Source organism: Parasteatoda tepidariorum, chromosome 11, assembly GCF_982258835.1.
Source record: "Parasteatoda tepidariorum strain Cologne lab strain chromosome 11, Ptep-v5.0, whole genome shotgun sequence".
NCBI classification, from domain to species: Eukaryota; Metazoa; Arthropoda; class Arachnida; order Araneae; family Theridiidae; genus Parasteatoda; species Parasteatoda tepidariorum.
Window position 1 is genome coordinate 67,789,090 of NC_141765.1, and position 27,956 is coordinate 67,817,045.

Below are 27,956 nucleotides of genomic sequence, written 5' to 3' on the forward strand. Positions count from 1 at the left end.
GTAAACTTTTAAAACTAATAATCAGATTTTCATGTACTAAAACACAATCTGAGTCGTTCGAGGATGCAAACTTAGGAATGCTAATTAATTAGTGCAGAAGATATTTAAAGTTGCCAAGAAAATATACCTAGTCCTAACATACTAAGAAGAAACAAACGTTTCCTATTTTATCGATTTACATTTTTTTTAATTGGAAAAAAAAAAACGAAACAAATGCATTTTTCATATTTTAAGTAAGATCTAAGTGCAACAGATTTAAAAATTTTCTTTCTAAATGCATAGTTAAAGAAGAAGTAATTTAAATGTATTTTAAATTTCTATTTTGTATTTAAATATTTTAACTCAAGCAAGAAAAAGAGTGATTTTTCTTATTTATTTGTTATTTATTTATTTTGAGCAATCACTTATCAGTTCAAATAAATGTATATGGAATGCTGCTTTTCAACTATTTATTATTTATTTTCTAAAGTTAATCTAAACGATCTGATTTTTAATTTATTCATAAAAATACACTCTCAAATAAAAAAAAATGGAGAATGAATTAAATAAAATAATATAATGGTCATGTCTGGTGGAATAAATTAAACCAAATAAAAATCATTCTAATCCAATTAATCAAGATCAGGTTAATGAACGAATTCAAGAAAAACTGCCAAAGAAAATTAGATCTAATTTTTCAATTTAAAGAATTGTTTTCACACATGAAAAATAAAAACATAATTAGCAGTTATAAAATGACATTGTTTCTTTTAGAACTGTGTAAAACAAGCACTGAAGAGGTCTAATCATTCGCTCACCAAGTCTATAGCTGTCAACTGAGATTTCTAGCTTCATGATATATTAAGCAAGGACATTCGACGTCATTGTACAAAGCTTCTTTAGTTTGTTTTGACTGCATAGGTGGCGCGGGAGTAAAGATCTTTCTTTTCATTAAAAAAGAATAACAAATAAAAGATGCTGTGGCGGGAAGAAACTAGAGTTTGTTTCGTTCACTCGGTTCTAATTATGAGGGTGCTTGCATGTTTTACACTAGCTTGGTCTTGGTTGACCCTTGCTGCAGCACGATGTCCGACAGATGTCTTGGTTATGTACAAGACAATTTTACAAACAGAATGGTCTGAAGAGAAATTTCCTAAGCAATATCCAGAATGGAGACCACCAGCCCAGTGGTCAGTTGTTGTTGGTGAGTTTATTTTATAAAGCATATGAACAAAAATATTAAAAAGAAAAAAATTCTTAGCTAAAAACAAACAGAAATAAAATCTAGTATCACAAAATTTCAAATTATGTTTTTTAAATATTTGATTAATTTAAAACAACTAGGTGACTTTAGTTAATTGATCTATTAATTACACTGATAAATTTAACAATTAGCATTTAGAAATACTTTAAGGCATCTCATTATAAACAGCAGAAAAAATTTTCAACAAATTATTAGAAAAATTTAAATTTATAGCATGTAGACAACATACATTTTTATTAAATCGTATGTGATTAGTGATGCCAAGTGAAGTTTAATCTAAGATTTAAAAATAAAGTAATCCAACATTCCTATCATATTTCCTATATCAGAAAGAACATCATATTTCTCTTGTAATCTGAGAAGCACTGTCATTTTAATCATTTAGAATGTCGGACATTTCAATACTTTTTAATATTTTGTAGGTTTTCTTTACAGTTTAGTAGGTAGTGCGAATGAAAATTAATAATTAATTTTATTAAAAAATTCTCTACTAGCCCCCTAACGCTATATGCTTTGTCTGCCGAAAAATAGTTAAAACAATAAAAAACTAAGTACTGTCTTAAAAATTGTCTTATCAATCCGAACATAAGAATCTCAATAAGTTATGAATTACTTTTGGAGCATTTTAAGACTAATGAAAAGCATTTGAATTATGATATTGAAAAAATTAAAACGTATTAAAAATGTTAACCAGCCATTTTAAATTTTACATACATTGTGCCCAAGTAGAGCCACAACTGTATCAGCACCAAAAATTCACCTATTTCTCATTAGCACTAGCCTAAGGATATTGGTCACTAGATATATGATATTCGTTCCCTAACCCTTTAGCTCCTGAACATGGCAGCCCAAGGAAAAGTGCTTCGAATTAAAAAGTAGTAAAATTTAAATATTTTAAATAAATAACTACTTTTTTTCATTTGCTATCACTTTAAATTTTTTAAAAGAAAAGAATAGTTGCATAATGTAACACATTGATCCCTTAGAATACATCACGCTTGGTCAGAAATAATAGTATTTACTGAAGGGGCAATGCATTATAAATATTGCTTATAGGTTTGCGTTTTAGGATGGTTATCTCTTCAGTTGATTGTAACATGAAAACAAAAATATTTTTCCCATAGTATAGTGTTTGTTAAAATTTTATTGACAGGAGATATAATGGTCAAGAAAGAAACTATGTACCGAGATGAATTAAACTTATTTAGTATTAAAAAAAGGGTTTGTTTATTTTAAGAAAATTTTTTAATTTATGCTCTTTAAATTACCCTGATCGGTATGAAAAATTTTATGAAAAATGTAAAATTTTCTCAAAGCATTAAATTCATAAAAAAATTATATCTGCAGTGGCGTCTCAATATATTTTTTGTAACTCCATACAGCATTTGGTTGTTTGGAACTTAAAAATGATACATAATCTTAAAGACGATGCTTATAAAATTTGAACTGCTTTGTAATGAAATTAAAATGAGAATATACTGGCAGGAAACTTCGTCACTCTATAGCATGTGCCATTATTTTTGAATGCTTATTGCTCATGTTTTCCTCCGTGTTATCATTTAACTTTTGAATTTAAAAACGTAACTATAGTGTTGAATATAAAAATCTTGTTTAAAAAATACAATGAATCAAACTACAATAATACCCTAGTACTTGTAGTTAAAATATTTTTAAAAGATCCTCCAACAACTTATTCACACTTATGCGAAAATTAACAGAAATACAAAGAAAATCAAGGACTGGAGCTGGAATCGGAGAGCTCCAGAGTGGGGGTTGGAGCTTTAAATATTCCTATGCTTCTGGGCTCCAGCAATTTCCATGTATCTTACAGATATTTAAGAGACCTGCCACATCGCAACAGCATTGCACGTTAGCCAAGCTGCTGTGGAAAGACTATTCTCAGCATTAAAAGACATTTTTAATGATTTAAGATAAAGTATGAAGGAAGATTTACGAGATTCTATTTTTTCCCCTTAAGAACGAACAAGTGAAACTGTGAATTTAATTAAATTTATATTTTCTGTGTTAGCTGATTATTATGTTATATTTTTGTTTCAAAAATATCATAAATTTTTTTTCAGTTTGTTCGCGTTAGTTGGAGTTTTTAGTTGTAATGAAAAATTATAAGAAAGGTAAAAAAATTCAATTCAAGCAGACTTTATGGTAAACAAGTATCTTATTATTTGAATCTAGTAGATTTTGTTTCATGACCAAAATACGAAGAAATACGGTTTAATATTATCTTACATGCAAAAAATCCTAGAAGTTAAAATTAATAATTTCTCAATGTAACGATTAAAAATAAATAATTATGCTCAAATAATTGAACTTTTATAAACAAAAAATATTTCATCACACATATTTTCTTATGAACTTCACATTTCTAAGTAAAAATCGCTTTTTATTCCATTATTTAAGGAAAATAAATAAAATAATGCTTTAACATTTTTTAACAAGAACTTTCTGTTTAGTCTGTGAAATAAACATCCATTTCATCAATTAACCAGGCTTTATTAAGCATTTGATTTACTTTTTTGTAAAACATGCTTCGTGAAAATGTTTAATTATACGCCATTTAATTATACACATACTTTTTTTTCTAAGCTCATAAATAATGGTATTAGTTGCATTTCTTACAAAAATTTCTTTAAGTCTTTCTGCCTGAAACTTTTTCGTTAAATATTTTCAAATTTTTCGACTCACTATGAGCATGCTCACAATGGAACCAAATTAATAAAATATTGAGGATGCTCATTTTCAAATCGTTCTAAAACTTACTATAATTTGATTTCAAAATAGTTATAGATTTTTATCGTTATATACCGAAATTTAAGATACAACAACTTATTTTTCATTAGTGTGAAGCAGTCGCTAAATTTATAAAGTATATAATAGAAAAAGGATACCCTAAGTTTTTAAGATATTTTTTTTATTTAGTTGTGTAGTATTAATTTTGTTCACTGGCAAAATATTTCAACTATATCGATAACTTCTGTGACTTGTAAACATTTTCTACGATCTAGAAAACTTGGGTAATTTTTTTAATAATATTCGAATCTGGACTGATAAATTTCGATAAAAGTATCAAATATCTTCAATACAAACTTTAGATTGTATATATCATTTAAACCAGTAAAAATGGACATTAGCCCGTAACGCAATAATTTTGTCTAGAAATAATTGGTTATCCGAAATTTTAACTAAGAATAGAATATTAGCCTCAGCCCGCTTCGAAAGGATATTAGAGAGGCATTTTAGTTCCCTCATGCGATGCATATGCTACGATGTTAGAAGAAAATGGTTAGGGAATTTGAAAATGTCTGCATTTTAACTATTATGCCAGTAAAAGATAGTTTTAAATTTGAATACCTAAACGTCAGTTAAAAGGGAGTTTAAAAAGTGAAGTAAAAAGTGTCTATGATGCTTAAAGGAAAGTAAAAAGAATTTGGATCTATGTAAAGAATAAATAAAAATAAATAAATAAATAAAAATAAATAAATGAAAATAAATAAATGAAAATAAATAAATAAAAATAAATAAAAATAAATAAATAAATAAAAAAAATATTTTAAAAAACTGAATAAATTAATTGTGTTACAGACAGTTTTTTCCAACCAGGTCCCAGGGGTATAAGCAACATTACGCTTATAGTGGCGTGCAAAAGCCTCCAGCCAGTATGTTATTTTAGTTTATTACAATAAAAGATGAAGTAAAAATTATTTGTCTGCCAAAACAGTCTCGTGTTATCAATACAACGCAGTTAAAAGATTTATGTATCTTGTGACGTTATATGCATAACCTATGAGTTATATGTATAAACATTTAGTAGCTGATAGCCAATATCTCTCAAAGTTATATCTGTACGCAACCAATAACTGAAAGAATTTATTAAAAAAAGTATATTGACCGTAGACTTGCACGCTGCTGAATAATAACTTAAGAATACTTGAAATGTGTATGGACATTTCAAACAAAACTTTTGAAATGTCCCTCTCCGCTCATTTTTATAGAACACATTTACAGTTAAAATTAATGTAGCAAAGCTCAAATCTTTAATCCAAACTGGAACTAGAAGATGTCATTAAATTATATGTTTTCTGTGATTAATATTTATTGGAATATTTCATTCATTTTCTGGTGTGTTCATTTATCCCAGCCCTGTGGTTGATGGTAATAATTATAATTATTGAGAATTAATTTGGTAATTGATTGCATAATTAATTCGTTTAACCTTGATATTAATACTCCGATATACTCTAGCAAGAGTGATAGCCTAAAAATTCCTAATTTATGTGGTACAACTAATAGCTTTTTTATGGATTAAAAGTAAGATTATTTACTGGAGATTCCTCTGCAAAGTTTTGTAGCCATCTTTCTTCAAGTTTAATTTGTTTTTGTTAGTTTAAAATTTATACTTGTCTTCATTTTTAAGTTAATTTTTGAATGAACATTACAGGAAATATCGTTGAAGTGTTCGTAAACATGGCCGCTATTTATCTGTCATCTCTTTATGCAATTTCACTGTTATTTCTATCTGCAGCCCGGATGTTAAGATTTTTATTCCTCTGTCAGAACAGCTTCTCGACTTCTGACATATTTCGTTTCAGTTGAACTTAATTATGAGAAGTTACCCTTAAAGCTAAAATATATTACTTTTTTATGAACTTAGAGTCAACTGAGCGATGCGTGATAAATTGTGTTAATTTTCTGTAATGGTAGAAATTATGGTCATCGTAATGTCCTTACTACATTAATTTTTGTTAGTTTTTATAAAAGGAGAGATGGCTATTTGAGTTAATTTATGCTCTTTTTTTCTTCTGACTGTGAAGTATTTATCTCTACTGCAAAATATTTTTTTATGAAGTTTATTTTTATTCCCGAGCTTTGACATGGCAAATGTAGTCAAGTGAATTTCGAATTCGCAACTAATTGCTTGCAATTTAAAGCAATATAGATGCATACATATTATGGTGTTCATGCGATTTTAAAAATTTTTGTAAATTATTTTTTACAAAAGTACTTAGCCATTCAAAAATAAATAAATAAAATAAACCTGCTAACTTATGAAAAGAAACATTACTTAAATTGTTGAGTTTACAGAAGAAGAGCAAAAGCTATTATTTTTTATATCAGTTGATTGTGATATCAGTTTAAAATAATAAATTGATGGCAAAAAAACAAAAATACTTTGAATATTATGCTTGTTTCCTTTTGAAAAATTTATCTAGATTTGTTTATTAAAAAATTAAATGCAAACGACTTTAAAATAGTGAACTTAGAAAAAAGCTAATTCGTTTTCTACTCATTATATGATGCAAAATTAGTTATAAGCATTACATAAGTTTCATGCGAAATACTGAGGAAATAAAAACGAGAAATCGTCATACCCCATTACCTATAGTTATTACTTATATATTGTCAATTGCCTATATTTTCTTTGTGCAGTTATGTGGTAAAGAGACTTGCTTATAAGATATTCAAATAAACGTTGATTAAAATGTTAAACAAACAGGAGAAGTAAAATTCTTTTCTGTACTTCGTATAATGCTAATTTCGTTTAACAAACGTTTCATAAGATTGATGTAAAATACGGAGGAAACAAAAAGAAAAAAAAATTCAAACGCCATTACCTATGTCTAATGGATTGGGCATGTCTCATTAATGTGAGAAATGTAAAAATATTTACTGATAAAAAATTAGTTAAACCAGAAATGTTTTAAAATGCTGAATTTATACGAAAAGTAAACTTTTTTTCCGATACTCCACTGAGCAAAAAGTTGTCAAAAGCCGTCCTTTTTATTTATATGATTTGTAATATGAAGACTTCTTGTTTTTGTAGCAACGAGGAAAATGTAAAGTAATTTTCCCAAGAGATTTGTTTTTGATGGATATATTTAGTTTATGATAAATAATCATAAATATATTGAACATATCTTAGTTTTTGAGAAATATATTGAGAAATAGAGTAAAAATATTTTTAGCACGTCAATCGTTGGAATAATTTATAAATAAATTTCATTTATAACTTTTAAATACTTTTACAATGGCTAATGACGCAATGTTGTACTAATATTGTTATTTTTCTAGAAGGGATACCAGTTCTTTTTTTTTAATTTACATTTAAATAACAGTTTTCAATGCGTATATAAGTGTATATACTTCAATAAGTGTTTTAAATGTGCGAGTATTTTTTTTTTTATGAAAGAAGTTTTATATTCAATATGATTAACTTTTATGGTAACTTATAACTTTTATGATTAACTTTTTTTTACTTATAATCATTAACCTTTTTGAATAACAATAACTTTATAATAATTGATTATTTTTTCTCTTACTATTGTAGTCTGAAAATTTAGCTACATAAATGGTATTTCTGCTCTACCCTATTACCCATCATTGTTATAAATTATGTTTTGTCAATTGCATATGTTTTCTTTGTGCAGTTATGTGGATAAGGAGGTTAGCTTATAAAAAATTCAAACAAACGTTAATTAAAATGTTAAACAAACAGAAGAAGCAAAAACTTTTTCTACACTTCATATAATGCTAATTTTATTGAGCAAACAGAACAATTTGGAATATCAAAATTAGTTACTTATATTATCAACTTGAAAAATAATTTAAATAATAATTTAAATAATAATAATCGGTACTTTTTAAAGGTAACCTGTGTGGTTACCTTTATTATAATAATTAAAAAGATTTAATTAGTTTAATTAGTTATTTAGTTAGTTATTTTTTTATAACAACTAACGGGAAATGCAAATTTTTTTCAAGGCCATATGATCAATGGCAGTTGACTCTGAAAAAAAGCTATCTAGATATATAAAAAATTTAATTTTTTTTATCTAAAATTGCTAGTCTTTATGCTATTGATCTAAAATGTCAATTTTCTTATTATAATTTACACTAGGGTACAATTTTTTTCTTCTTTTGTTATTTGCTGCATGTGACTTTTTAACGGATATTGGATATTTTACATCGCTGATTTCAAGGATACAATAGTTAGTTAGTCTCCAAGTTAGTTTTTTTTAATGACATTTTTAGTCTATTTTTTGTCGAAATGTTTAAAAATGTTATACATAACAGAGGATCGGACAAATGTTGCAACAAACTTCTAGGGGAGTTAGAGCACATCATCAGGATCAAAATTGTATGGTAATTCATGCCCGAAAATGTCGTCATACGCCGCTAGAGACGCTTCCCTATTATGAATTGCGACTTCGTGTGGTTCTGAACAGGTCATAATAAGGTAACGTTCCTCTCCACGTCTGACAACATTTCTGGACATGAGTTTGATCCTGATGATTCGTTCTATCATCCTTAGGAGTTTTTCGCAACATTTATACGATCCCTGTTATAAAGTTTTTAAACTTGTACATTTCAACTTCGACAAAAAAATAGACTAAATATGTCATTTAAAAAAAAACCAATAGATTTTGGAGCAAAATTAATTTCAGATTATAAATCCCCATACCCACATTAGGCAAGATCAAGTATTTGTATAAATACAACAAAAAATTCCCCAGTGTTTTTTAATAATAATAATTCAAATTTTTGTCGATGTTAAATTATAACATTATTGTGCACATTAGAATTCAATGTAGGGAAATCATAATTGAATATTATTATATATTCGATTAATGAATATATTGAATTTATCGTGCATGGCTTTTTCCGTGTAAAAATGACCAATAGCCGTGACCGTCATGCTACAGATTTTTATGAAACTTTGTGAAACGATACAATGCTGGAAAAGAACTGAAATATTTTTTTTTCTGGTTAAAGCTACCGTACTCTATTTTCAAAAATTCGCAAAAATCAAAGTCGAAGAAAAAAAATTGAGAATCTAACCAAAGTTCAAGACAAGTAAGATAGCTACAATGAATTTCAGGCAAATACTTTTAATTAGGCATTGTAAAATTTCATAAACAAAAGTAATTATACTATGATGAATGAAATGTTTCTCATTTTATAAACAGTAAGAAGTTAATAAAATTTTAAAGTTTTCTTTTTAAATCTATTGCAACATTAAAATTTTGGCCCAAAACCACTTTTCTTTTCTCAGTGACTAAAAAAAAATATTTTTATTTATTTATCTTTAATTGAAAAATATAATATTTAACATTATTTGAAATGAAGAGTTCGAAGAATTTTGTTATTTCATTAAAAAAAAAAGCGTGAAATATTTTGGCTAAAAACCACTTTATATATATATTTTTTTTAATGGCAAAAGCCAAAATCATCTATTTGGTTTTATATATTGAAAAGTATGATATTTAATTCGAGGAAAAATTTCAGGTGGTGAAACTTTAAATTTTATTGAAGCACATTCCTGAAACTTTTGCAAAAAAGGGAAGGCATTGATTGTATAGTAAAAAACCAAAACATTTTTTGCGTGGCTTCTTATTTGACGTGTGTAACAAATGCTTAATGAATTTAGTGATATCAGAATTAATGTTTTGCCATTATTATATAGGAGTTAATTGCTTTTTTAGCCATTTTTAAGAAATGTAAATTGTAATTTTTTTGAAAGAAAAAAAAAACTTTTTCTTAAATAGTTTACATTTAGTTAACACAATTTTTTTCCGAGATATAAATTACCGAATGCCAGCTTCTAATATTAAGAGATTTTATTTTTAGAAAAAATAATTGCCACAGATGACACACAAATTGCTTTCTTTTAATTTTTATATAGCACTTCATGGAAATTCTTTCAGGAACAGTTTTCCCCAGTTAGTGTCTTCGGGTTTGACCTTTCGGGCCTTCGGGTTTGACCTTTTCGTAGTTTTACTGGAAGTTACACCATGAAAAAGCCGCGTGAAATTGCCCTGTACCGTCCTTTATTTAGACATTTTAAAAGGAAATTGGTTTCAAGAACTTCCATAACGTGATAGAGCGTCACCCTAAGGGGAAAATTTAACCATCTCAATTCATTTTAACAGATTACGCCGTAAATAATATTCGGTATTTTCTTAATGAGTTATTTCCAGAATTATTACCCATTAGCTTCAAAATATAATCTTTTAATTGGAATATTGACTTTTTATAGCTCTTCGTAAAATAATTTCTTTAAATTAATAAGCAAAAACCATTTTAAGCTATGTATTTATGTAGAGAAACTTGTATAGGATGTTTCATATTGCATAGTGGGGTAAAACCGGGTACCTCCATTTTGATGAAATTATTTATGTTTTCCAGCCCACAAACGCACACTTTAGTAGACATAAAGAACCATATTCGCGTGTTAATTCACGGCATTTTTGTAAATAAGTTGGTTTTACTATGTCAACTTTTTAATATTCTCTTGTTTTTAAGCTTTTCCTATTTAATGGTCATAACAGTTATAATTATTTTAGGTTAAGCTTATGTTTACTAAAGATTTATACTATAGCAAACAGTAAGAATTCAGCACGATACTGGTTCTCTTTAATTTCGACAACCTCTGCTCACGGGGTAAAATCGGGTACAAATCGGGTACCCTCCTTGATGTGTATCAATGCTGGGCCCGTGAAAGCTGCAGCGTAACGGAAGAAGGAAGCTACATCGAAGTCTGAACAAAGATTTTACAAAAAAGAAAAAAGCGAAGAAAATTAAGAAAAACATTAAGTTTTATTTACTGCGCATAAGTTGCAAGTAAACAGAACTCATAAAATAAGTTCAAAATGTAGAGAAAACATGGAAAAAATTACAGAACAAGGGAAAAAGGGAAAAGGAAAAATAATAATAAAAATAACAAAAATCCGGAAAGGGGGGAAAATCCGAAAAAAATGAAAAAATTAAAAATTGTAATATTTTTATTAATTTTTTCCTTTTTTTCGGATTTTTTCCCCCCGGATTTTCGTTATTTTTATAATTTTCTTTCTCCCTTTTTTCACTGTTCTGAAATTTTTTCCATGTTTTCCTTACATTTAGAACTATATATATATATATATATATGAGGAACATATGATTCACCTTCTCTAGTTCCGCCATTTGAGTTTAATTTCAATTGAGTTAAATTTCAATTGAGTTAAATTTCAAAATGGCCCTTTACAAAATCGTATTATCTTTAATAAAATGAAAATTATTGCCTAAAATATTATTTTTAAATCTTTAAGTCTTATAAGAATGATTAACAAAAATTATTTTGCTTTTCTGAATTTTAAAATCTGTTTTTGTATTAATCCGAATTATTTGATAATTTTTAAATATTATCTATTATGTATAACCTCGGAAAAATTTTGTACCCTGATAGGGTGCAAAATGTTCACAAACGAAATACGGTATTAAATTAAGTTATGTTTAACTTAATATTATCTAATAAAGTTTAGGATAAAATGGTTCAACAAAGAATGATATAAAAGTTGCTGCAAATTGTAAAAACATTTTGCTTCAACAAGCACCAAAATTTCTAACAGTGTCTATAGATGATTTTCATTATACATTATTCATTCATTTTATTATCATTCTATTTTGATTTTCTTTAAACTTGGTAAATTACGTTGTGACGCACTTCACAATTTTGACCCCGATTGATAAGTTAACTAAAATTCAAATTACGTAATCCAAAATATAAATTTAAACACTCAACAACTTGATACAAAGTAAGATCGAAAAAAAAGTTCTCTCAAATGATTATGCATTGCCATTAAATAATAATTTTTTTTTTTCTAAGCAAGGGAAAACCTACTTGTTAAGTCTGTTATTCTTTCACTCGATTTACAGTTTCTAGTCTACACCCTACTGCGTAAAAAGACTTATGTCAACTTAGATACCAATTCTTCGAAGTTTCCCGCGGGTTTCACCTTGAGTTTTTCAGCTGGATGGACAATTTAAAAATCTTCTTTTATTTTTTGGTTCGTGGGTAACTAAAGTGTGAATTAAAATTACTTATAATGCATTTTCTCGAAATACTTTCTAGTGATTAAGTTTGACAGCTACTTTAAATAATGCTTACATGTGCAGTGTCGTGTATCACCGGTGATAAAATCGTACAGTTTTATCCTATAAGAGTTGGATGCGACTATGCTGCTCTGAACAAGCTCAAACGCCATTAAAAGTTATAACTGATGCAAAATTATAAGAGAAAAAAGGAGAATTGCAATTCTTGGAATCCACTTACTTTTTTGAATTTCTTATTATGACAATGTCAAACAATGTCAAACCACATATTTTTCTGGTGAATTTAGAAATTTAACAATAAGCTCTTTTTTAAATGAAAAGTACATAAGTATTTTTTTTTCATTTTATACTTCGAGTGACATAAGTATCTAAAGCAAAGAACGTGTTAAAATATTAAAGATTTGATTGAATACTAAATTGTGATTTTTTTTTTATCTACAAAAATATTCGCAGACCAATTTTTCCATGCATCGTTTTTCAGAAACATTATGATCTGAATTTGTTCTAGTGATGTATAAACTTATTAAAATCCATACATTAGACATTACAGTTCATTAGACATTAAAATCATACATACCATTACAGTTCATAACATTTCCATTGAAAAAACGTTACACGTTATATCATGTTAACAGTTCTGTTTTTAAATGGTAATTGAAAAGCCATAAATATATAACAGAAAAGCCCTATACATATCCATAGGACTTTTCATAGATAATTGAAAAGCCCAATACACGTCCAAATATCTTTGCATTAAAATTCGTAATTTTTCTATTAGCCAATTTTATTGTTGTCTTATGGCTTTTTACGACATTACAAAGATATTATAATATGAAACTTTGTGCTAGATCTAATAAAGTTAAAAACCTATACAAATCCATATAATTCAGTATATTTATTAAATTTTTATTACCATTGAAATTTTAATTTAATTAATTAAAAAACAGTTTAATTTATATTACTTTGTTAGCTCTGTAATTAATTGTAATTCTGCATAGATTATTAAATAATCCGTAATATTATCTTTTTTTAAAAAAATATTTTAAATTTAGTAATGCAGTTGATCCAGACAAACTTTCAGGATAAATATTTACTGTTTTGCTGAATCACACTTTGGAATCTCAAGATTGTTTCATTTTAAAAATAGGAAATCCAAATGTCTGTCTGTCATGATGAATGTGTCGCAGGTTTAAATAAAACTTTTCATGTCATCAGAAAAAGTCACTTCATGACCTGGTTGCCGTGAGTTTTCTTTCATGACTCACGTCATGAACATTTTATACTCGCATCCTCAGATTTGAAATTAAAAAAATAAAATAAATAAAGTTCAAATCAACAAACAATGGGCTTCACGGAGGAGTTGATTTATTCATTAGTAAATATGCTTAGAGAAAAACATTACTTCTTTTTAAAAAGTTCAATGTTTTACTTTATTTTTAAAGTGTATTGTGAACATTTAAAATATTTAATAATGATTAGATTATGATTAAGATTGTAAAAAAGTCTGTATCAAATTACTGTAAAAAGTACCGATATTTTTCAGAGCATTGATTTTTTATACCTTAAAATCTATTTTTAACAAAAAATGTTACGGAACAAAAATAATGATAAACCTTAATTTATATAATAATAATAACAGTAAAATCTCTGAATCACTCTAAATAATACTGGAAAAAAAATCTAATATTTTACGGTAAAACTCGATTTTACGGTGAAATGGATTTTACGGTATGATTTTTTTTATTAAGTTAAAATAAGAAATTCCAAATATTTTGAAAGAGAAAATTAATAGAATCTAATAAATAGAGAGATATTATTCATATAACCGTACTGATGAAATATGTAATTACATTGACACGAAGCATTTCTATGATACGATTTTCATGATACGAAGAGCTATTTTTAGTTATACTAACCAAATCACACACTTAATTAGTCTGATATACCTAATAATTGGTTACACTTTTCGAATATGCGTAATAGTTAATTGACAGGTTATATCAAATACAGCACGTGATAGATAATTAAGAAGTTGTGATAAACAGATATAAGTAATAGTTAAATGAGATGCTGCACGAGTAAAATTTTCTAGTTGATTAGGCTAAGGAGTCACATATGCATGCTTGTTAGTTAACGGTTTAAGTTAATCAGATATATTAATTAATTCAAATGAGATATCGTTGTACAATAAATTGAAGAATAATTTCTTTCAAGACTAATTACTTTTTCTTAATTTACGTATATGGTTTCTTTGAGAATATTATTTGCGTCTCCAAAAAATATATTCATATTTGAAATTATGAAACTACAAAGCTGTTGCCTACTGTTTTTTTGAACATCTTCCCAACTGATTGCTCCAATCACATATTATGCATAAAATATATTAAATCACAGGCTATAAAAGCTCTTTTTACAAAGCATTTTTTAAAAAAATTTGTTCATGATTAATAATTGAACAATTGCAAATATGCAAAAATATGCGAAATATGCAAAAAATAAAAGTAACATTAAGGGGTCCAAACTTTTGGATTACTCTCCTGGCCAAGCTATTGGGACCATTTTTCCGAGATTGCGGCTACCCCGTATATTTTGGGGTTCAGAAATCCAAATCCATCGAAAAAAAGGCATGCTTAGTCTGAGAAAGTACGTTTTTGTGTCTGATTTCATAACTTAAAATATAGTTTTCAGTAATTAATGAGCATATTTAAGGTCACCCCCTTCGAACCATTAAGATCGAGTTCTAGAACGTGAAGATCCGATTATTAGATCAAAAGTTATTTAGGGTGGTCAGTTTCTCCTTTTGAGCATTGTACATCGAAATGTTTTAAATTTCTTTCTGAAAATTTATTATCCTTCTAAAACAAATTGTTGTATTAAATATTTCCCTTTTTTTTATAGAGAATAATCAATTTTTCATGTAAATCTATGTTTCTCATTTAACCTTTGAAAAGTAAAATATGCAATAAATCATTTTTTTCTCGAAAGAAAAGCAATCAACCCTTCGCATTTTCAATCACTTAAGTTCATTTCTTGACCTAGATAAGCGAAAATGTTAACTTTTTGTATGCACATAACCTTTCTCAACAACAATAACTACAATTTATAACATGACAATTAATTTCTTAAATTAAATAACTGACAAAACTAAATTAAAAAGATTTTATTTTTTGGTGTCTGTTAAACGTTAAAGTGAGAAGTGATTAATTATATGGAATTATCAGCCCAAGTAAATGAGACAGGCAATGTAAAAGGCCTTACTTCAGTGTGGGTTGCGAGAAACTTTTAAAATGGCATTGAAGGACAGAAACAATGAGGATTTCTTAAACTAAGCAATTTATTTATTTTTTTAAAAATAAATGTGAGTATTTTCAGAGAGTAAAAAAATCTCTCTGGTATAGTTATATTTCTCTTTTAACATTTTGTCTGAATTATTTTTTATAAGAAAAATTTTTCATTCTTACAAATGTTTCTTGCTATAATATTGCTGCGAAAAAATTTCTAAGCTGTACTGAAAAATTGTGACTTGTCATTGTTTTGTAAATTATTTTTTTAGAATTACTTGAATAAAGTGAGCAAAATCTATTTAAATTAGATACAATTTCTTATTAGTAGACAATAACTACAAATATTACTGAATATGCTACAAAAATAATTATGAGATAATAAATTATTGAATAACAAGCTATATTTGAGTTAAACATTTACTTGTAAGTTAAATATTTACTTGTAAGTTAAATATTTACAAAAATTAAGAGTTATGGTAACTCAGGGATAGAGTGTATGCCTTCCAATGAGATCAATTGGATTCGAATCCTAGCCATGGCTGGTTAATGGTTGATACGAATTCTGCACCTTACTCGCACCGACAATAGTGATCTTCAGGGGTAGACGGATCATAGGTTAGAGTTCTCTTGCCGTCAGGAAAACCGTGGGAGGTTTTGAGGTTACCGTCTCCATGCAATTTAAATGCGGTTAGTTTCATCAAAAAATCCACCACGAAGGCAATTTCCTTCCAATATTTTATCCAGGAGTTTTCTTGTCTTTTGGATTGGATTCATAATTACAAAGCTATGGAGTTGAACATTGATAGTCGTAAACTCAAAATTGGGTTGGCTGTTCAACGACGGTTGTAAAAAAAACATTAATTTATTTTCCTTTGGCTTCTATAAATTTTAAGTGAATGTAATTTTTTTATTGTACTTTGATAAGTTCTCTAATTGAAAGATTATCATAAACTTTGCATCGAACTAAATTTTCAATATTTTTTAAAATTTGTTTAAATTGTGGTACTTTATTAAATTAAATGTAACTCCCTAATACTTTAAAATCTTTAATTTTTTTTTCATTATTTAACAATTATAACTATTATACTTTAAGTGCTGTGATTAAAAATTTTATAAATAAAGAAAAGCAAATTTCACTTGTTAAATTTTATTCTCTTTCAGATAATAAATAAAATTAATTTATCTTATTTACAGGACGAAGTCATAACTCAAGTGGTATATTATGGAGCTTAGGAAAAACTGCTTCAGATTCAGTCAAAATGTTTATAGAAACCGGAAAAGCTGACTTACTTATTCGAGAAAGTGCTGAACAAAAGAGGGGAATCCTCTCTGAATTTTTTGCTCCTCCCTTAAGTCAGGGTGTTGGAAATACGCAAGCAACATTTTTTGTAGATTCCACCCATTCAAAGGTAAAATCTGAATGTTAAAATAACGCCTATTCGTAATTATTCATTTTAGTCATTAATGCGTCGTTAAGATTTGTTTTAAATGTGTTTTTGACAACAAATCATTCACTATAGTCACAATGAATTGCAAAATATAAATTATTTATTTCAAATAAAAGTTGTTGAAAATCAGGAGATTCAGAGGCTATTTATGTTTTCTAGTTCCAAATATAACGTTTTAGTGTTAAATTTAATGTGTATAATATCACAAAATAAAATTTATTTGTACGATGCAAGTTCATAAATTGAAAAGTACATGACTCACTCAAGTGCAATCAAATTCCTTCAATTTCAAAGAACGCATAAGTTTTTTAAAAAAAGGAAACTGTTCAACTTCAAAGATTATCTTTTTGACAATAAATAAACATTAAGGAAACTAAATTGTACTTAAGCCACGTAAAGAAAACCCAAAAATATCTCCCGTAGCGTTTGTACTCGCCCACTATCAAGATCATATCAATGCTGGCTGTGTAAAGGAATATATACGAATCTAGTTGCCATGAAAATTATTAAAATGCACGAATATTATTTTCTGTGTGAGATATATCTGACTGAATCAAACTAAAATTAGCAGTACTTAGAGTCCAGCGAGGTGGTTCGTAACACCTCCCGTACCTCCTGTAACCCTATAAATGCATTGAGGCGTTAAATAATATTAAAGGATAATATAAAGGTGGTTGGAAATAGCGCACAACAAGTAGTGAAACTTCTGTAGTTGCTACTTTTTTTCGTGGTAAGTAGCGTAATGTGCTACTTTTTTAAAAAAAAGTAGTGTAGTCAGTAGTGCGATACAAAAAAAAAGCAGTAGTTTGTAGGATTCCTGACTACTACTTTTAATAGGAAAGAAACACGGTTTTAGCACAACTAATTTTTCGAATTTGATAGGTACAAACTTTCGCAGGTTTGTCAATAGGTGCAATGAAAATGACCCTGTGACTGTAGCAGAGGTTAACAGAGATTACGTATTTGGAATCCGGTGTAACTAATATTTAAACTAGCCATTACGAAAAATATATAATTAATCACTTTTATCGCACTTTCACATGCGAATGAAAACTCGTGAAACATTAATGTTATTTCAACAGTCATCATTTTGAACATTAAGTTCCCTAGTAAAGTTAGTCTTAAAGTAGTGAGGTAGTTATTACATTTCGAAAGCAGTTTTTAGTCACTACATTAAAAAAAAAAGTTTTAGTTAACTACAACTACTTTGTTACAAATGAAGTTAACTGCAAAATGGTGTTTTTCTGACCATTGGTATTAAGGTATTAAAACCTGAAATGTCAATTTAAAATATTGAAATCTAAGAATTAATTTTAAAATTTTGAACTGCTAAAAGTTAATATTGATTATAAAAATCACTAATGAAGGGTGATAGTTACGCATTACGTTAATTTGGTTATAACCTTATTTTATTGCAAACTGAGATTTTATATTTTAAGTAAAACAAAGCATTTTTAACTGCAGATCATGCTGAAGTATTTTATTTATATGCCATGAGGCTATTGCAAGTTTCAATAAGTACGAAGATTCAATTTCAACCCATTTTTACAATACATCTTTGCCCATTGCGCCAGATTTCGAAAACACAATTCTTATTTCAAAATAAGATTTCATATTTTTAATGAAAGTAGCAAGAGGAAGAGTAACAAGATGAATAAATCATTTGTTTATGTTTTATGCTAGTAAAATAAAATATTCTTATGCCATTTGGGTATAGGGTACATCACTGTTCGATTAGTTCAGAGAATTAATCTCAACCCATTTTTGACAATACCTCTTTCTTTACACATTTTTTGGAAACACAGAATGCTTCTTTCAAGCTAAGATTGCATCTTTTTAATGAAACAAAATGAATAAAACATTTGTTAATGTTAGATGGGAAAGTATACTTGTCATTAGGGTATTGCACTTTCCGAAAAGTTCAGAAAAATCAATCTTAACTCATTTTTTTACAATACCACTTTTACACGGTGCTCATTTGCCGGAAACACAGCATTTTTATTTCAAATAACATGGCAAGATCGTCGATGCTAATTTTAGATGAATGAGTCGAAGAAAAAGTGCTGTCGGGGCTTTGTGGTCGAGGCAGCTTACAAGAAAACTATCAACAAAGAGGAAAACTAACTGTCTGGTGTGAATTTTGAGCTGACACGCTGTCTGCGAGTAACAATTTCATTCATAATCTTTCTTCTTTGTGAGGTCATCAGCTGAGATATAAAGTTACACTTTCAAAAGAAAAGATAGTGGATAAAGAATTGTTAAGATAGAAAGCATATGTAATTTGAATCTTGCCTTTCTTTGAAGTTCTTTTGTACTTAAATGAAATGAGCTCATAATACAAGGATTATTTTTTAAGGTTATAGATTTCTGAGAATAAGAAAAATGAAATGAATTGTGTGCATAATTATAATTTATGAAAATCTAGATTATATTCTCGAAAATTATTTGTTAAAATTACATAGTTGTGAAAATGTATTGTTTTTACTCAAATACCATAGATTATTACGGATATTTCAAATTATGTTCTTTTCATCTTTCAGATTTTATTTATTAATTTATGATTACTTTATATAATCTGAAGATTCGTTTAAGATTTACAAGCATAGATGATTTTGCGATGTGATTGATTGCGTAGCAGATAGAATAAGTTTAAAAAATATGATTAATTTCACTGGTTCATGAGTGTTATTTATTAAAATGACAATGTTAAATTGTGTTAGTGTCACACAATATGAATTATGATAAAATTTTTAATATTTAAAAATATCTAATTGTTCTTAACTTCACTGGCTTAAAATCAAAATAATGAAATAAATCCAAACAAGGATCGTCGCTTATGGGAAGTAAGGTATCTAATTATAATAAAGAACGCAGCGTATAAAAGCACAAATAATATGTAACATTACCACCATAAGTGCCGAGGCACAGATAGAAAATAAATGCAACAGGATCAATAATTGATTTACAAGGAAAAAGTTGATCGACGATTAGAGAAAGACAAAAGCAGAATACAATGGTTTCGATGTAGATCGAAAAACGAAGATGAAATATATGGTAATATATTATCCAAGCTATTGAAAAATAAAGGGTAATAGAAAAGTTATCAATTAATTTATATAAGCATTTTTTAGAATAATGCGTCATTGGTCAAAGGTCATTTGTTATTTCCCTTGAGTGAAAATTCTTGTTATTTTCCATTAATACGATTATATATATTCGTATTTCTCTTCATTCTGTGTTCGACTTTTGATGATGGTACTTATTAGAGTACCAAAATGATCATTTGTCTCTGTTTATTAAGCTATTTATATTAATTAATTTATAGAATTTATATTTTATTATAACTTTTGCATCAATCCAATTTCATGATTATGAGCAAAACACCGTTTTGGTAGAACTTTAGCCTATGGCAATATTATTGGAAAGAAAAAAAGAATGAAAGAAACTGAACCTACAGTCGAATAAAATCAGAACAGTGATTGATAATTTTTTAATAAACCAAACAATTATTTTGAACTTCGTTAATACAATCCATGTAGTAATGGGGAGATAAAAAATGTATCATGAAGTTAAGAGGTTTTGGATATATAGTGATAAACCACATTTTTTTTCAAATATAAAATTTTATATTAAACTAATCCTTAGTATTGTTTATGGATAGGTACTTTGCAAGTGTTTAGAGTTTCCTCTTGTTAACAGTACACAAAAAAACATTTTACTGCCTACGTGGAAAACGTAGTGTTGTTCCCCAAAAATGTTTTTAAAAAAATACTTTCCAGAGCAATTTAAAAATGTGGATTATCATCGTATTACTCCAAGTCCTTTAAGTTTGCTTGGGGTAAATAAGTCCGGAATTTCAATCCGAATAGATATATTCCTCGAGAGGTTATTTGGATTTTCATCATATCTGGTTTAGTATCTTATTTCAATTATGAAGCCTCTACTATGTCATGTTAAAATCAAATTTAATCTATTATTTTTCTCCCAGGTATCGATGATTTGCCGTATTACTCCAAGTCCTGACTGGTTTATCGGAGTCGATAGTTTTGACCTTTGCAAGGGAAGTAAGTGGGTGGATTATATCACCCTAGACCTCGAACCCACTGATGGTGGCACAGACAACGGCTACACATTCACATCTCCAAAATGGGCCACTGTACCAAGGTCAAGCATCTCTCCCATAAAAGCTAGTCATCCAAGTCATCCGGCCAGTTCTTTTTTTTATCCCAAATTAGAGAAACTCCCTCGAATAGCACATGTTACGTTTTTAAAAATGAAAGAATTTTATCTCTCCAAAGAAATTAAAATAAGTCTCAGGGGAGAAAGTCTCGTTTTGGCCAAGAATACAACAAATATTACTCAAGAAAACATTATTAGGTAATAAATAGGACATAATTTAAAATAATTTGTGAAATGTGTGCTTAAAAATTTCATAAAATATTACTAATCCGCATTGTTGGAAATTTTAGAGCTTGTAAAATCGTATTATTGTTCCCATTTGCTTCAATCTTAATATGGTGCAGCACATGTATTTTTTAAACTTTACTACAAGATACTATAGTTCAATTAAAATGCAAAAAAGGTTCAGTTTAACATTTTATTAAGGTTTTATGAACTTAGTTATTTAGTAGGATTTGAGGTATCGATATTACAGTTCAATTTCGAACCGATTTATGAGAGTGAATGCTAATAAGTTAGAATAGTTTATGAGATTAATTTAATTTGTTTTATTTCTCAATTTCACTTTTTCTGAGATGTTTTACTTTCCTTATAAGGGAATATTTCGCGGAGTTTAGAAAAAAATTTGTGAAACAATCAACTGTTATGGAAATTGTTTTATGAAATCATCTCTGCTCAACAAGTGAGGCCAGTTTTAATTAAATTCTTTAATTTTCCCAGTTGATACCAGATTTCGTCCCATTGTTGCTAAGTTTTGTCCCAGAACACAGATAGTATTTTACCTCAGTTGCACTATACATAACAAAGCTTCTGTAACAAAGTCTTACAATAGAAAAAAAAACGACGAAGTTTCAAACATTTTAGGAGTAATATTATTAAAGAGGTATACAATATATTAAAAAAAATGATTTTTTGCTTGCATTTTCATAAAGAATAGAAACACATGACTTTATAATGGCCCGTGCATAACAAATATTGGAGAATGACCCCGAACTGTGCTGAAAAATTTTAAATATTACAGATAATGTGGGACTTATTTGTTTAAAAGAAAGTCTTACTTTTGGAAGAAATGTTTAAATTTTATGTAACTCCATAACTATGAATAAAAACATAACAGATATTTTATTTATAGGATACATTATTTACAGGTTGTTTCTGGAAGACTACTGGATAGATATATTTACATTCCATCATATTACAAAACTAAGTAAATGTTGCTTTAAAAGTATATTGTGATAGAAAACTTTAAATTACAAAAATTGAAAATGTTATACAAAGCTGCAAAATTAAAAAACAAGCTTTTTTAAGAGCAAATTTAATGCTTTAAAAAGAATTTAAAAAAATTATTCACAATTCACGCCGATTTTTCCAAAAATATATTTTTTAGTCTTTAATATTTTTTCCAAATATTTATCTTTTACTTTACCTCCTCTAACACCAAAATTCCTATCTAAACACATGTTAGTCTTAAACCAACTTGCATTTATGCACCTAAGTTCGTTATATAATACCTTAAACTTTTAGGAAGACGAAATATACATTCACAGCTATTAATTTCACAACGAAAAATAAAGATTTTTACAAGCATAGCAAAATAATAAACTCAGCGTTTTTATATTATCGTTATAATTCCGTCATAAACCTCCTATCCAAACACCTGTTAGTCTTATACTACCTTGCGTTTATACACCTCAATTTGAAATTTCAGTTCTCAAAATGACGAATTGTACTATCCCAACAATAAATTTTATAAAGAAAATTTAAGACATAGAAAAATAATAAACTCACAGTTTTTATAATATCTCAATTCCACGGTTTTTGGGGTTTTATAATGTACTATTTGTATCAGTAATACTAATATTTATTCGAAGAAAACCATTTAATTTAAAACACAAAATCAATATATTATGAGTAAAGTGTCTATAAAGATGTGATATCAGTTATCACTTTGGTTTTAAGCTATTACAACAATAGTAGTTAAACCATTTGTTAATTTATCTTTAGATTAGTTTATTGAATTTTTCAATTTTTATGGTTTGCTCAATTTTAAATATTATTAATTTCAACTCAGAATATTTGGAAAAGTTAAGCGGAGTAACGTTTTTTCCTCTCGCATTTTACCTTTATAGCTCAATGGGAGAATTACGAAGACTTTCCTCTAAAAAAGATAGAAAATTACGAAGGGAAAAAAAGAAGAATTTAGCTCGTAAAGAAATAAATGCTTTTACTTCAAAAGCTGAAACTACAATTACAAATCAAGACCAAGAATCACATAAGAAACACCATCGTAAGTAATACTATTTAAAAAAAATTCTTTTATAAATTGTGTTTTTCTATTATCAATATACTGCAAAGCTAATTGTGTTCACATTTTAAGTATATCATTTAACTGGTAGTGTAATTGAGAAAATATTCTTAATTTTGTTTTAAATCATACGACCAATCAATATTTTTTTCATTGCAAAATGTAGCTAATGCTCATTTTTTATCATTTGTATTAGAAATGCAATTGAAATTTTGATTAATATTTCTTAATTTTTCTTTTTTATAATAATTACTTACTTAATGTTAAAAGATATCGAAAAAAAAACTTAAGAAATTTAAAAATTTATTTTTTATATTCTGGGATTGATATAGCCTAATTGAAATTATTAAGAACTGAAAAATAATTATTTAAACTGCCAAATAATTCACCTTAAAATCTTATCTTCTAGGTACTTCGATGTTTGAAATATTTCTATTTAGACAATAGTTTAAAATTAGCTAGTCTGCATAAATTTATCTTTCACATTAATCATAATTTTGCACCTGGCATTCTGTATGAATAATAACTACAGCTGTCATAAGGTCAGTGTCCTTTCAAAAACATAATTAAAAACTAGCCAGTATGAAAAAGTTCTTATTAACAATAAAATAATGTTTCCAATTAAAAAAAACCCAACTTTCACGAACTCAATCTGGCGGAGGTTATCAACCTTCCTTCTTAACCTTGAATACAAGTGTTGGCAAGAATCGCTTTTGAAATAGAATTGATTGACATATAGTTTTTGTTGATGTATTCATTCATTACAGTGTTATAAAAAGATCAGTTTATCTTCCGTATCAAGTAGCAAAAAGGTCTGGCGTGTTTTTTATTAATATATCGATAAGTCTTTGATTAGAGCACTGCTACCAACTTTTGATTTTTAAAGAGAAATCGCTTTCTTTCCCTAAAAAAGAGTAAGCGATAAATTTGGTAGCAATTGAGATATAAATTTTTTTTTCTATGTTTATAATAGGTTAAAGAGCCGCCAAAAATCCACTATTTGTATCAGTTTTAAAGATTGATTACATATTATCATCCGAAAGGTTGTACTCCGTGGTAGCGTAGGCTCATTTCTGATCCAAGCTACTCGGGTTCGAATCTTAGAGTTGCCTAGTTAATTCCTATATTGTTCTCAAATTGTACTTCTCCGTGGTTTTATTTATTTATTTATTACTATTGTTATTAAGGTAAATACGAGTTACAAAATCGCGAGGCACTCTTTTGATTTTACTTTCTTTTTTATAATAATAAAGTAGGGAAACATGTTAAACAAAACTGATTTATCGGAGTAAATCAACATTTTATACAAAAATCCAAAAAGGCAATTAGCATCGCTTAACCTATATGGAGGAAAAATAATAATGCAACACACTAGATAAACCTTTAATAATGTACTAAAATTCCTCTTACTTCAGATACACTGAACTCTGAATAAAGGATTTGCTATATTAGTAATCTAGTCATAATAATATCAACATTACTAATAGAACAAATCTTAAGTTTTATAACTAACGTTTCCAGTTGAAAATGCATAATTTAAATATGTAACACATACTAAGAAAGCTAATTTCATAAAAAAAAATTTATAGTTATTTTTTTCATTTTTAAAAACTTGTAGCGATTTTGTTAAGTTTTTAATTTCTACAAAATGCAATAATAAAAGAAAAGGATTTCTTGTTAATATTTCAATTTTAGGTAGAATAAAATCAATTAAATATTTAGAGGAAAAACAGAACAATTTCTGGAGAAATATAATAATTAGATATCGAAACATCATGAATGATCCAAGTCTTAAAATATCGTGATAACGATATTCTGAAAAATATTTTCACGATATATCAAGAATGCTATATCTTATAATAAATTTCGAATACGTGATAATTATCGTGAACAATATAAACGCGAGTATAATCGGCAGCGATAAATGATAAATACGATAGCGTTGTGATTCGATATAACATATAATCGATAAGAATAATTATCGAATACGATATTATCATGGAAATTTATAAATTCATTTGGGAAAAAAATACTGACCACTGTAAAGACAATGTAAATTTTTTAAATAGAAAAAATATCGTGATATATCGTTATTTTTGACGATGTATTGCAATACAAAATTTAGATAATCGCCCTGCACTAAGCATATACATCAAGAAAATTTGATTTTTTTTTCTCTGAACTTTTAAGAACAAGCCGAGGAAGTAAATGGTCTGATTGTGTTTAGGCAACTAATGACGAGAAATAATAAATACTATAATATCGCAAGAATAATCGATAACTATAATTATCGAATATGATATTATCGAGAGTGTTGTATTGGTCAATATAAAAATAATGTTAATTTGTTTAACTAAAAACAAAAATATCGCCTCATATCGAAATTTTCTGATGATATATCGCGATATTAAAATATAGATATAGCCCAAAAAATACTAATATACATAAAACGAAATTGATAATTTTTTTTTTCATTCAAACTTTTAGGAACAAGATCTTGCCGTGTAAGTGAATGGTCCGACTGGGGTTCTTGCAGTAACACTTGCGGATTTGGAGAAGAATTTAGGAAAAGAAAAATTATTCATTTTGGCTCAAAAAACAGTAGGCCTTGTCCACCACTTGAAGAATCAAGGTGGTGTCGAAGTTCTGAAACGTGTGGAAATAAAACATCTGGATTGTTTCGATGGCACTGAATAAAAAACATCCTTCATAAAAATTGTTTCTTTTCTTTCATGATAATGAAGTACTTAGCTACAATTGAAATCACACACCATTAATCATTCACAAGGGCCTTAATTGCCTTTTCACACTTTCACTTATAAAATTCTCGATGCATTTAATACCTTTATTTATACGTTAATAAAAATATTTTTAATATAGTTGAGATAAATAAAAGCAAATTGCATAAGAATCTGGAGAAATAATTTTTCTCAAGAAGAATATAAATTCATTAAAAAAGGGATGCATATTAATACACTCCCTTGATTAGCCATTCAAAGGGCTACCAACTTTCTACACTTTTTGTAAAAAATTATTTAAGTGGTAGCTAAGTTTGTTTTGATGTATTATTTTTTTATTTATTTAAATTTATTTCCCGCACCACTTTATATAAATGATTTAAAAGTTCACATACAACGTCAGCTCTTTCGTGATGAGGCTTTTAAAATGTTATCAAGATTACCAAAATTCTTTATGTTTAACTCTCAAAGTATTATCAACACATATTCATCAAGTTGCAGGCTTTCCTGCATCAATAATATAACAGAAAAATAGATGTGTTTAATGCATTCAATTTATTCATACATTAACGAAGATCATTTTTAAACTTCGTTGAGATAAAGAAAAGCAAACTGCAAAAGAAAACTGGAGTAAAAAACTTTTTTATTAAAAAAATAAATTCATTGAAAAAGAATTTCATATTAATGATTAAATTCATGATCATTATAAATCTATGATCCATTCTCGTTCAATAATCAATTTCATTTAATATAAATGGAGAGTGTTTTCTAAAATATCAGGATTTAATAACTATAATCCAAAGGTAAAAATAGTGTGCAGCAGAGAAATTTCAGTACAATTTTTTCCAGGAACTAAACATTTGAGGGTTTTGAATTACACTTGAAATATACGAATATTTTTATATTTTATTCCGTTAGATAACATCAAATAACTTTACTTAACGGTAATTTTTAAAATTCATTAACTTTTAGAGTAATTTCTTTTCTATAATTTGTATTAATAAAGTTCAAATTGTTCAAAGTTAAATGTTTTTATTTATAATCTTTTTAAGCAGAATTTTCAGATAAGAAGATTTTCAAAGCTAAAGGTAAAATTGATTGATCATTTTAAATTGAGTACGATTGTTTGAGTGTTCATATTAAAATTACGGTAAATAATAATGCTCTTCAGATTAACCGATTAGTAACATTTCTTTTCTTTTACGGATTCGAAACAGTTTACAACTGACACAAGTTAGAAAACAATTAATACAGGACTGTACGGTTTTGTAATCATTTACGACTAGCATAGTTTCAAAATCATAAAAATGATACTTAACTGAACATTGGAGTTAGGTTACGTTAGACTTTTCTTCAAGTAATGAACAATATCGTTAAGCTGTGGTTGAGTTGTGTTTTGACTAATGAACCGGGTAATGTGAGTAAATTAGTTTATCTAGTGGCATCATCTTTTTGTGTTAAAATGCTCTGTGGTGCTGCAATATGTGCGTAAATCCAGAGTTTTGTATCCCAATAGTCCAGGGTTACCAAATGAGAAAAGCAAAAAATATTGTGGTGTCAAGGCTGGCATTTGAATCCACTTCAGCCGGCCATGAGAATGACAGATTACTTCTTCATCTAAGGTATGTTCTCATCTACAAAAAAATAAGTGGCTTCATAAGTGTTCAACAATTATGAATTAGAGCTTATCAAATCATTCGTTTGAGTAATCGATTATTCGATTATCTATTATCGTTTATAATCGATTATCGTTTGAGTAATCGATGATGGAATATTAAATATGAATTCGAAAACCTTATTACATGGTTTAGCTTTCCACTGTCGAAGAACATTTGCTCGATTCTCATTAGCTGTGGGCCCAGTTAGTGCCGATAA

The 27,956-nt window shown here is 27.6% G+C and overlaps 1 protein-coding gene across 1 annotated transcript; it reads left to right on the forward strand.

The window, feature by feature from the left end:
• Positions 1-927: 927 nt before the first annotated feature.
• mspo (M-spondin) lies at positions 928-26,059 on the forward strand. Its single transcript, XM_043040076.3, has 5 exons — positions 928-1,183; positions 16,606-16,820; positions 20,848-21,236; positions 23,168-23,325; positions 25,831-26,059. Exons 1-5 carry the CDS (start codon positions 955-957, stop codon positions 26,034-26,036), a joined length of 1,197 nt encoding a protein of 398 aa, XP_042896010.1. The 5' UTR covers positions 928-954; the 3' UTR covers positions 26,037-26,059.
• The last annotated feature ends 1,897 nt before the right edge of the window (positions 26,060-27,956 follow it).

Excerpts from the sequence above, each read along its gene's own strand:
- mspo (XM_043040076.3), top strand. The coding sequence starts at position 955 with ATGCTGTGGCGGGAAGAAACTAGAGTTTGTTTCGTTCACTCGGTTCTA. Across the intron at positions 1,184-16,605 it reads CCAGTGGTCAGTTGTTGTTG|GACGAAGTCATAACTCAAGT; the intron begins GTGAGTTTATTT and ends TCTTATTTACAG. Across the intron at positions 23,326-25,830 it reads ATCACATAAGAAACACCATC|GAACAAGATCTTGCCGTGTA; the intron begins GTAAGTAATACT and ends TCAAACTTTTAG.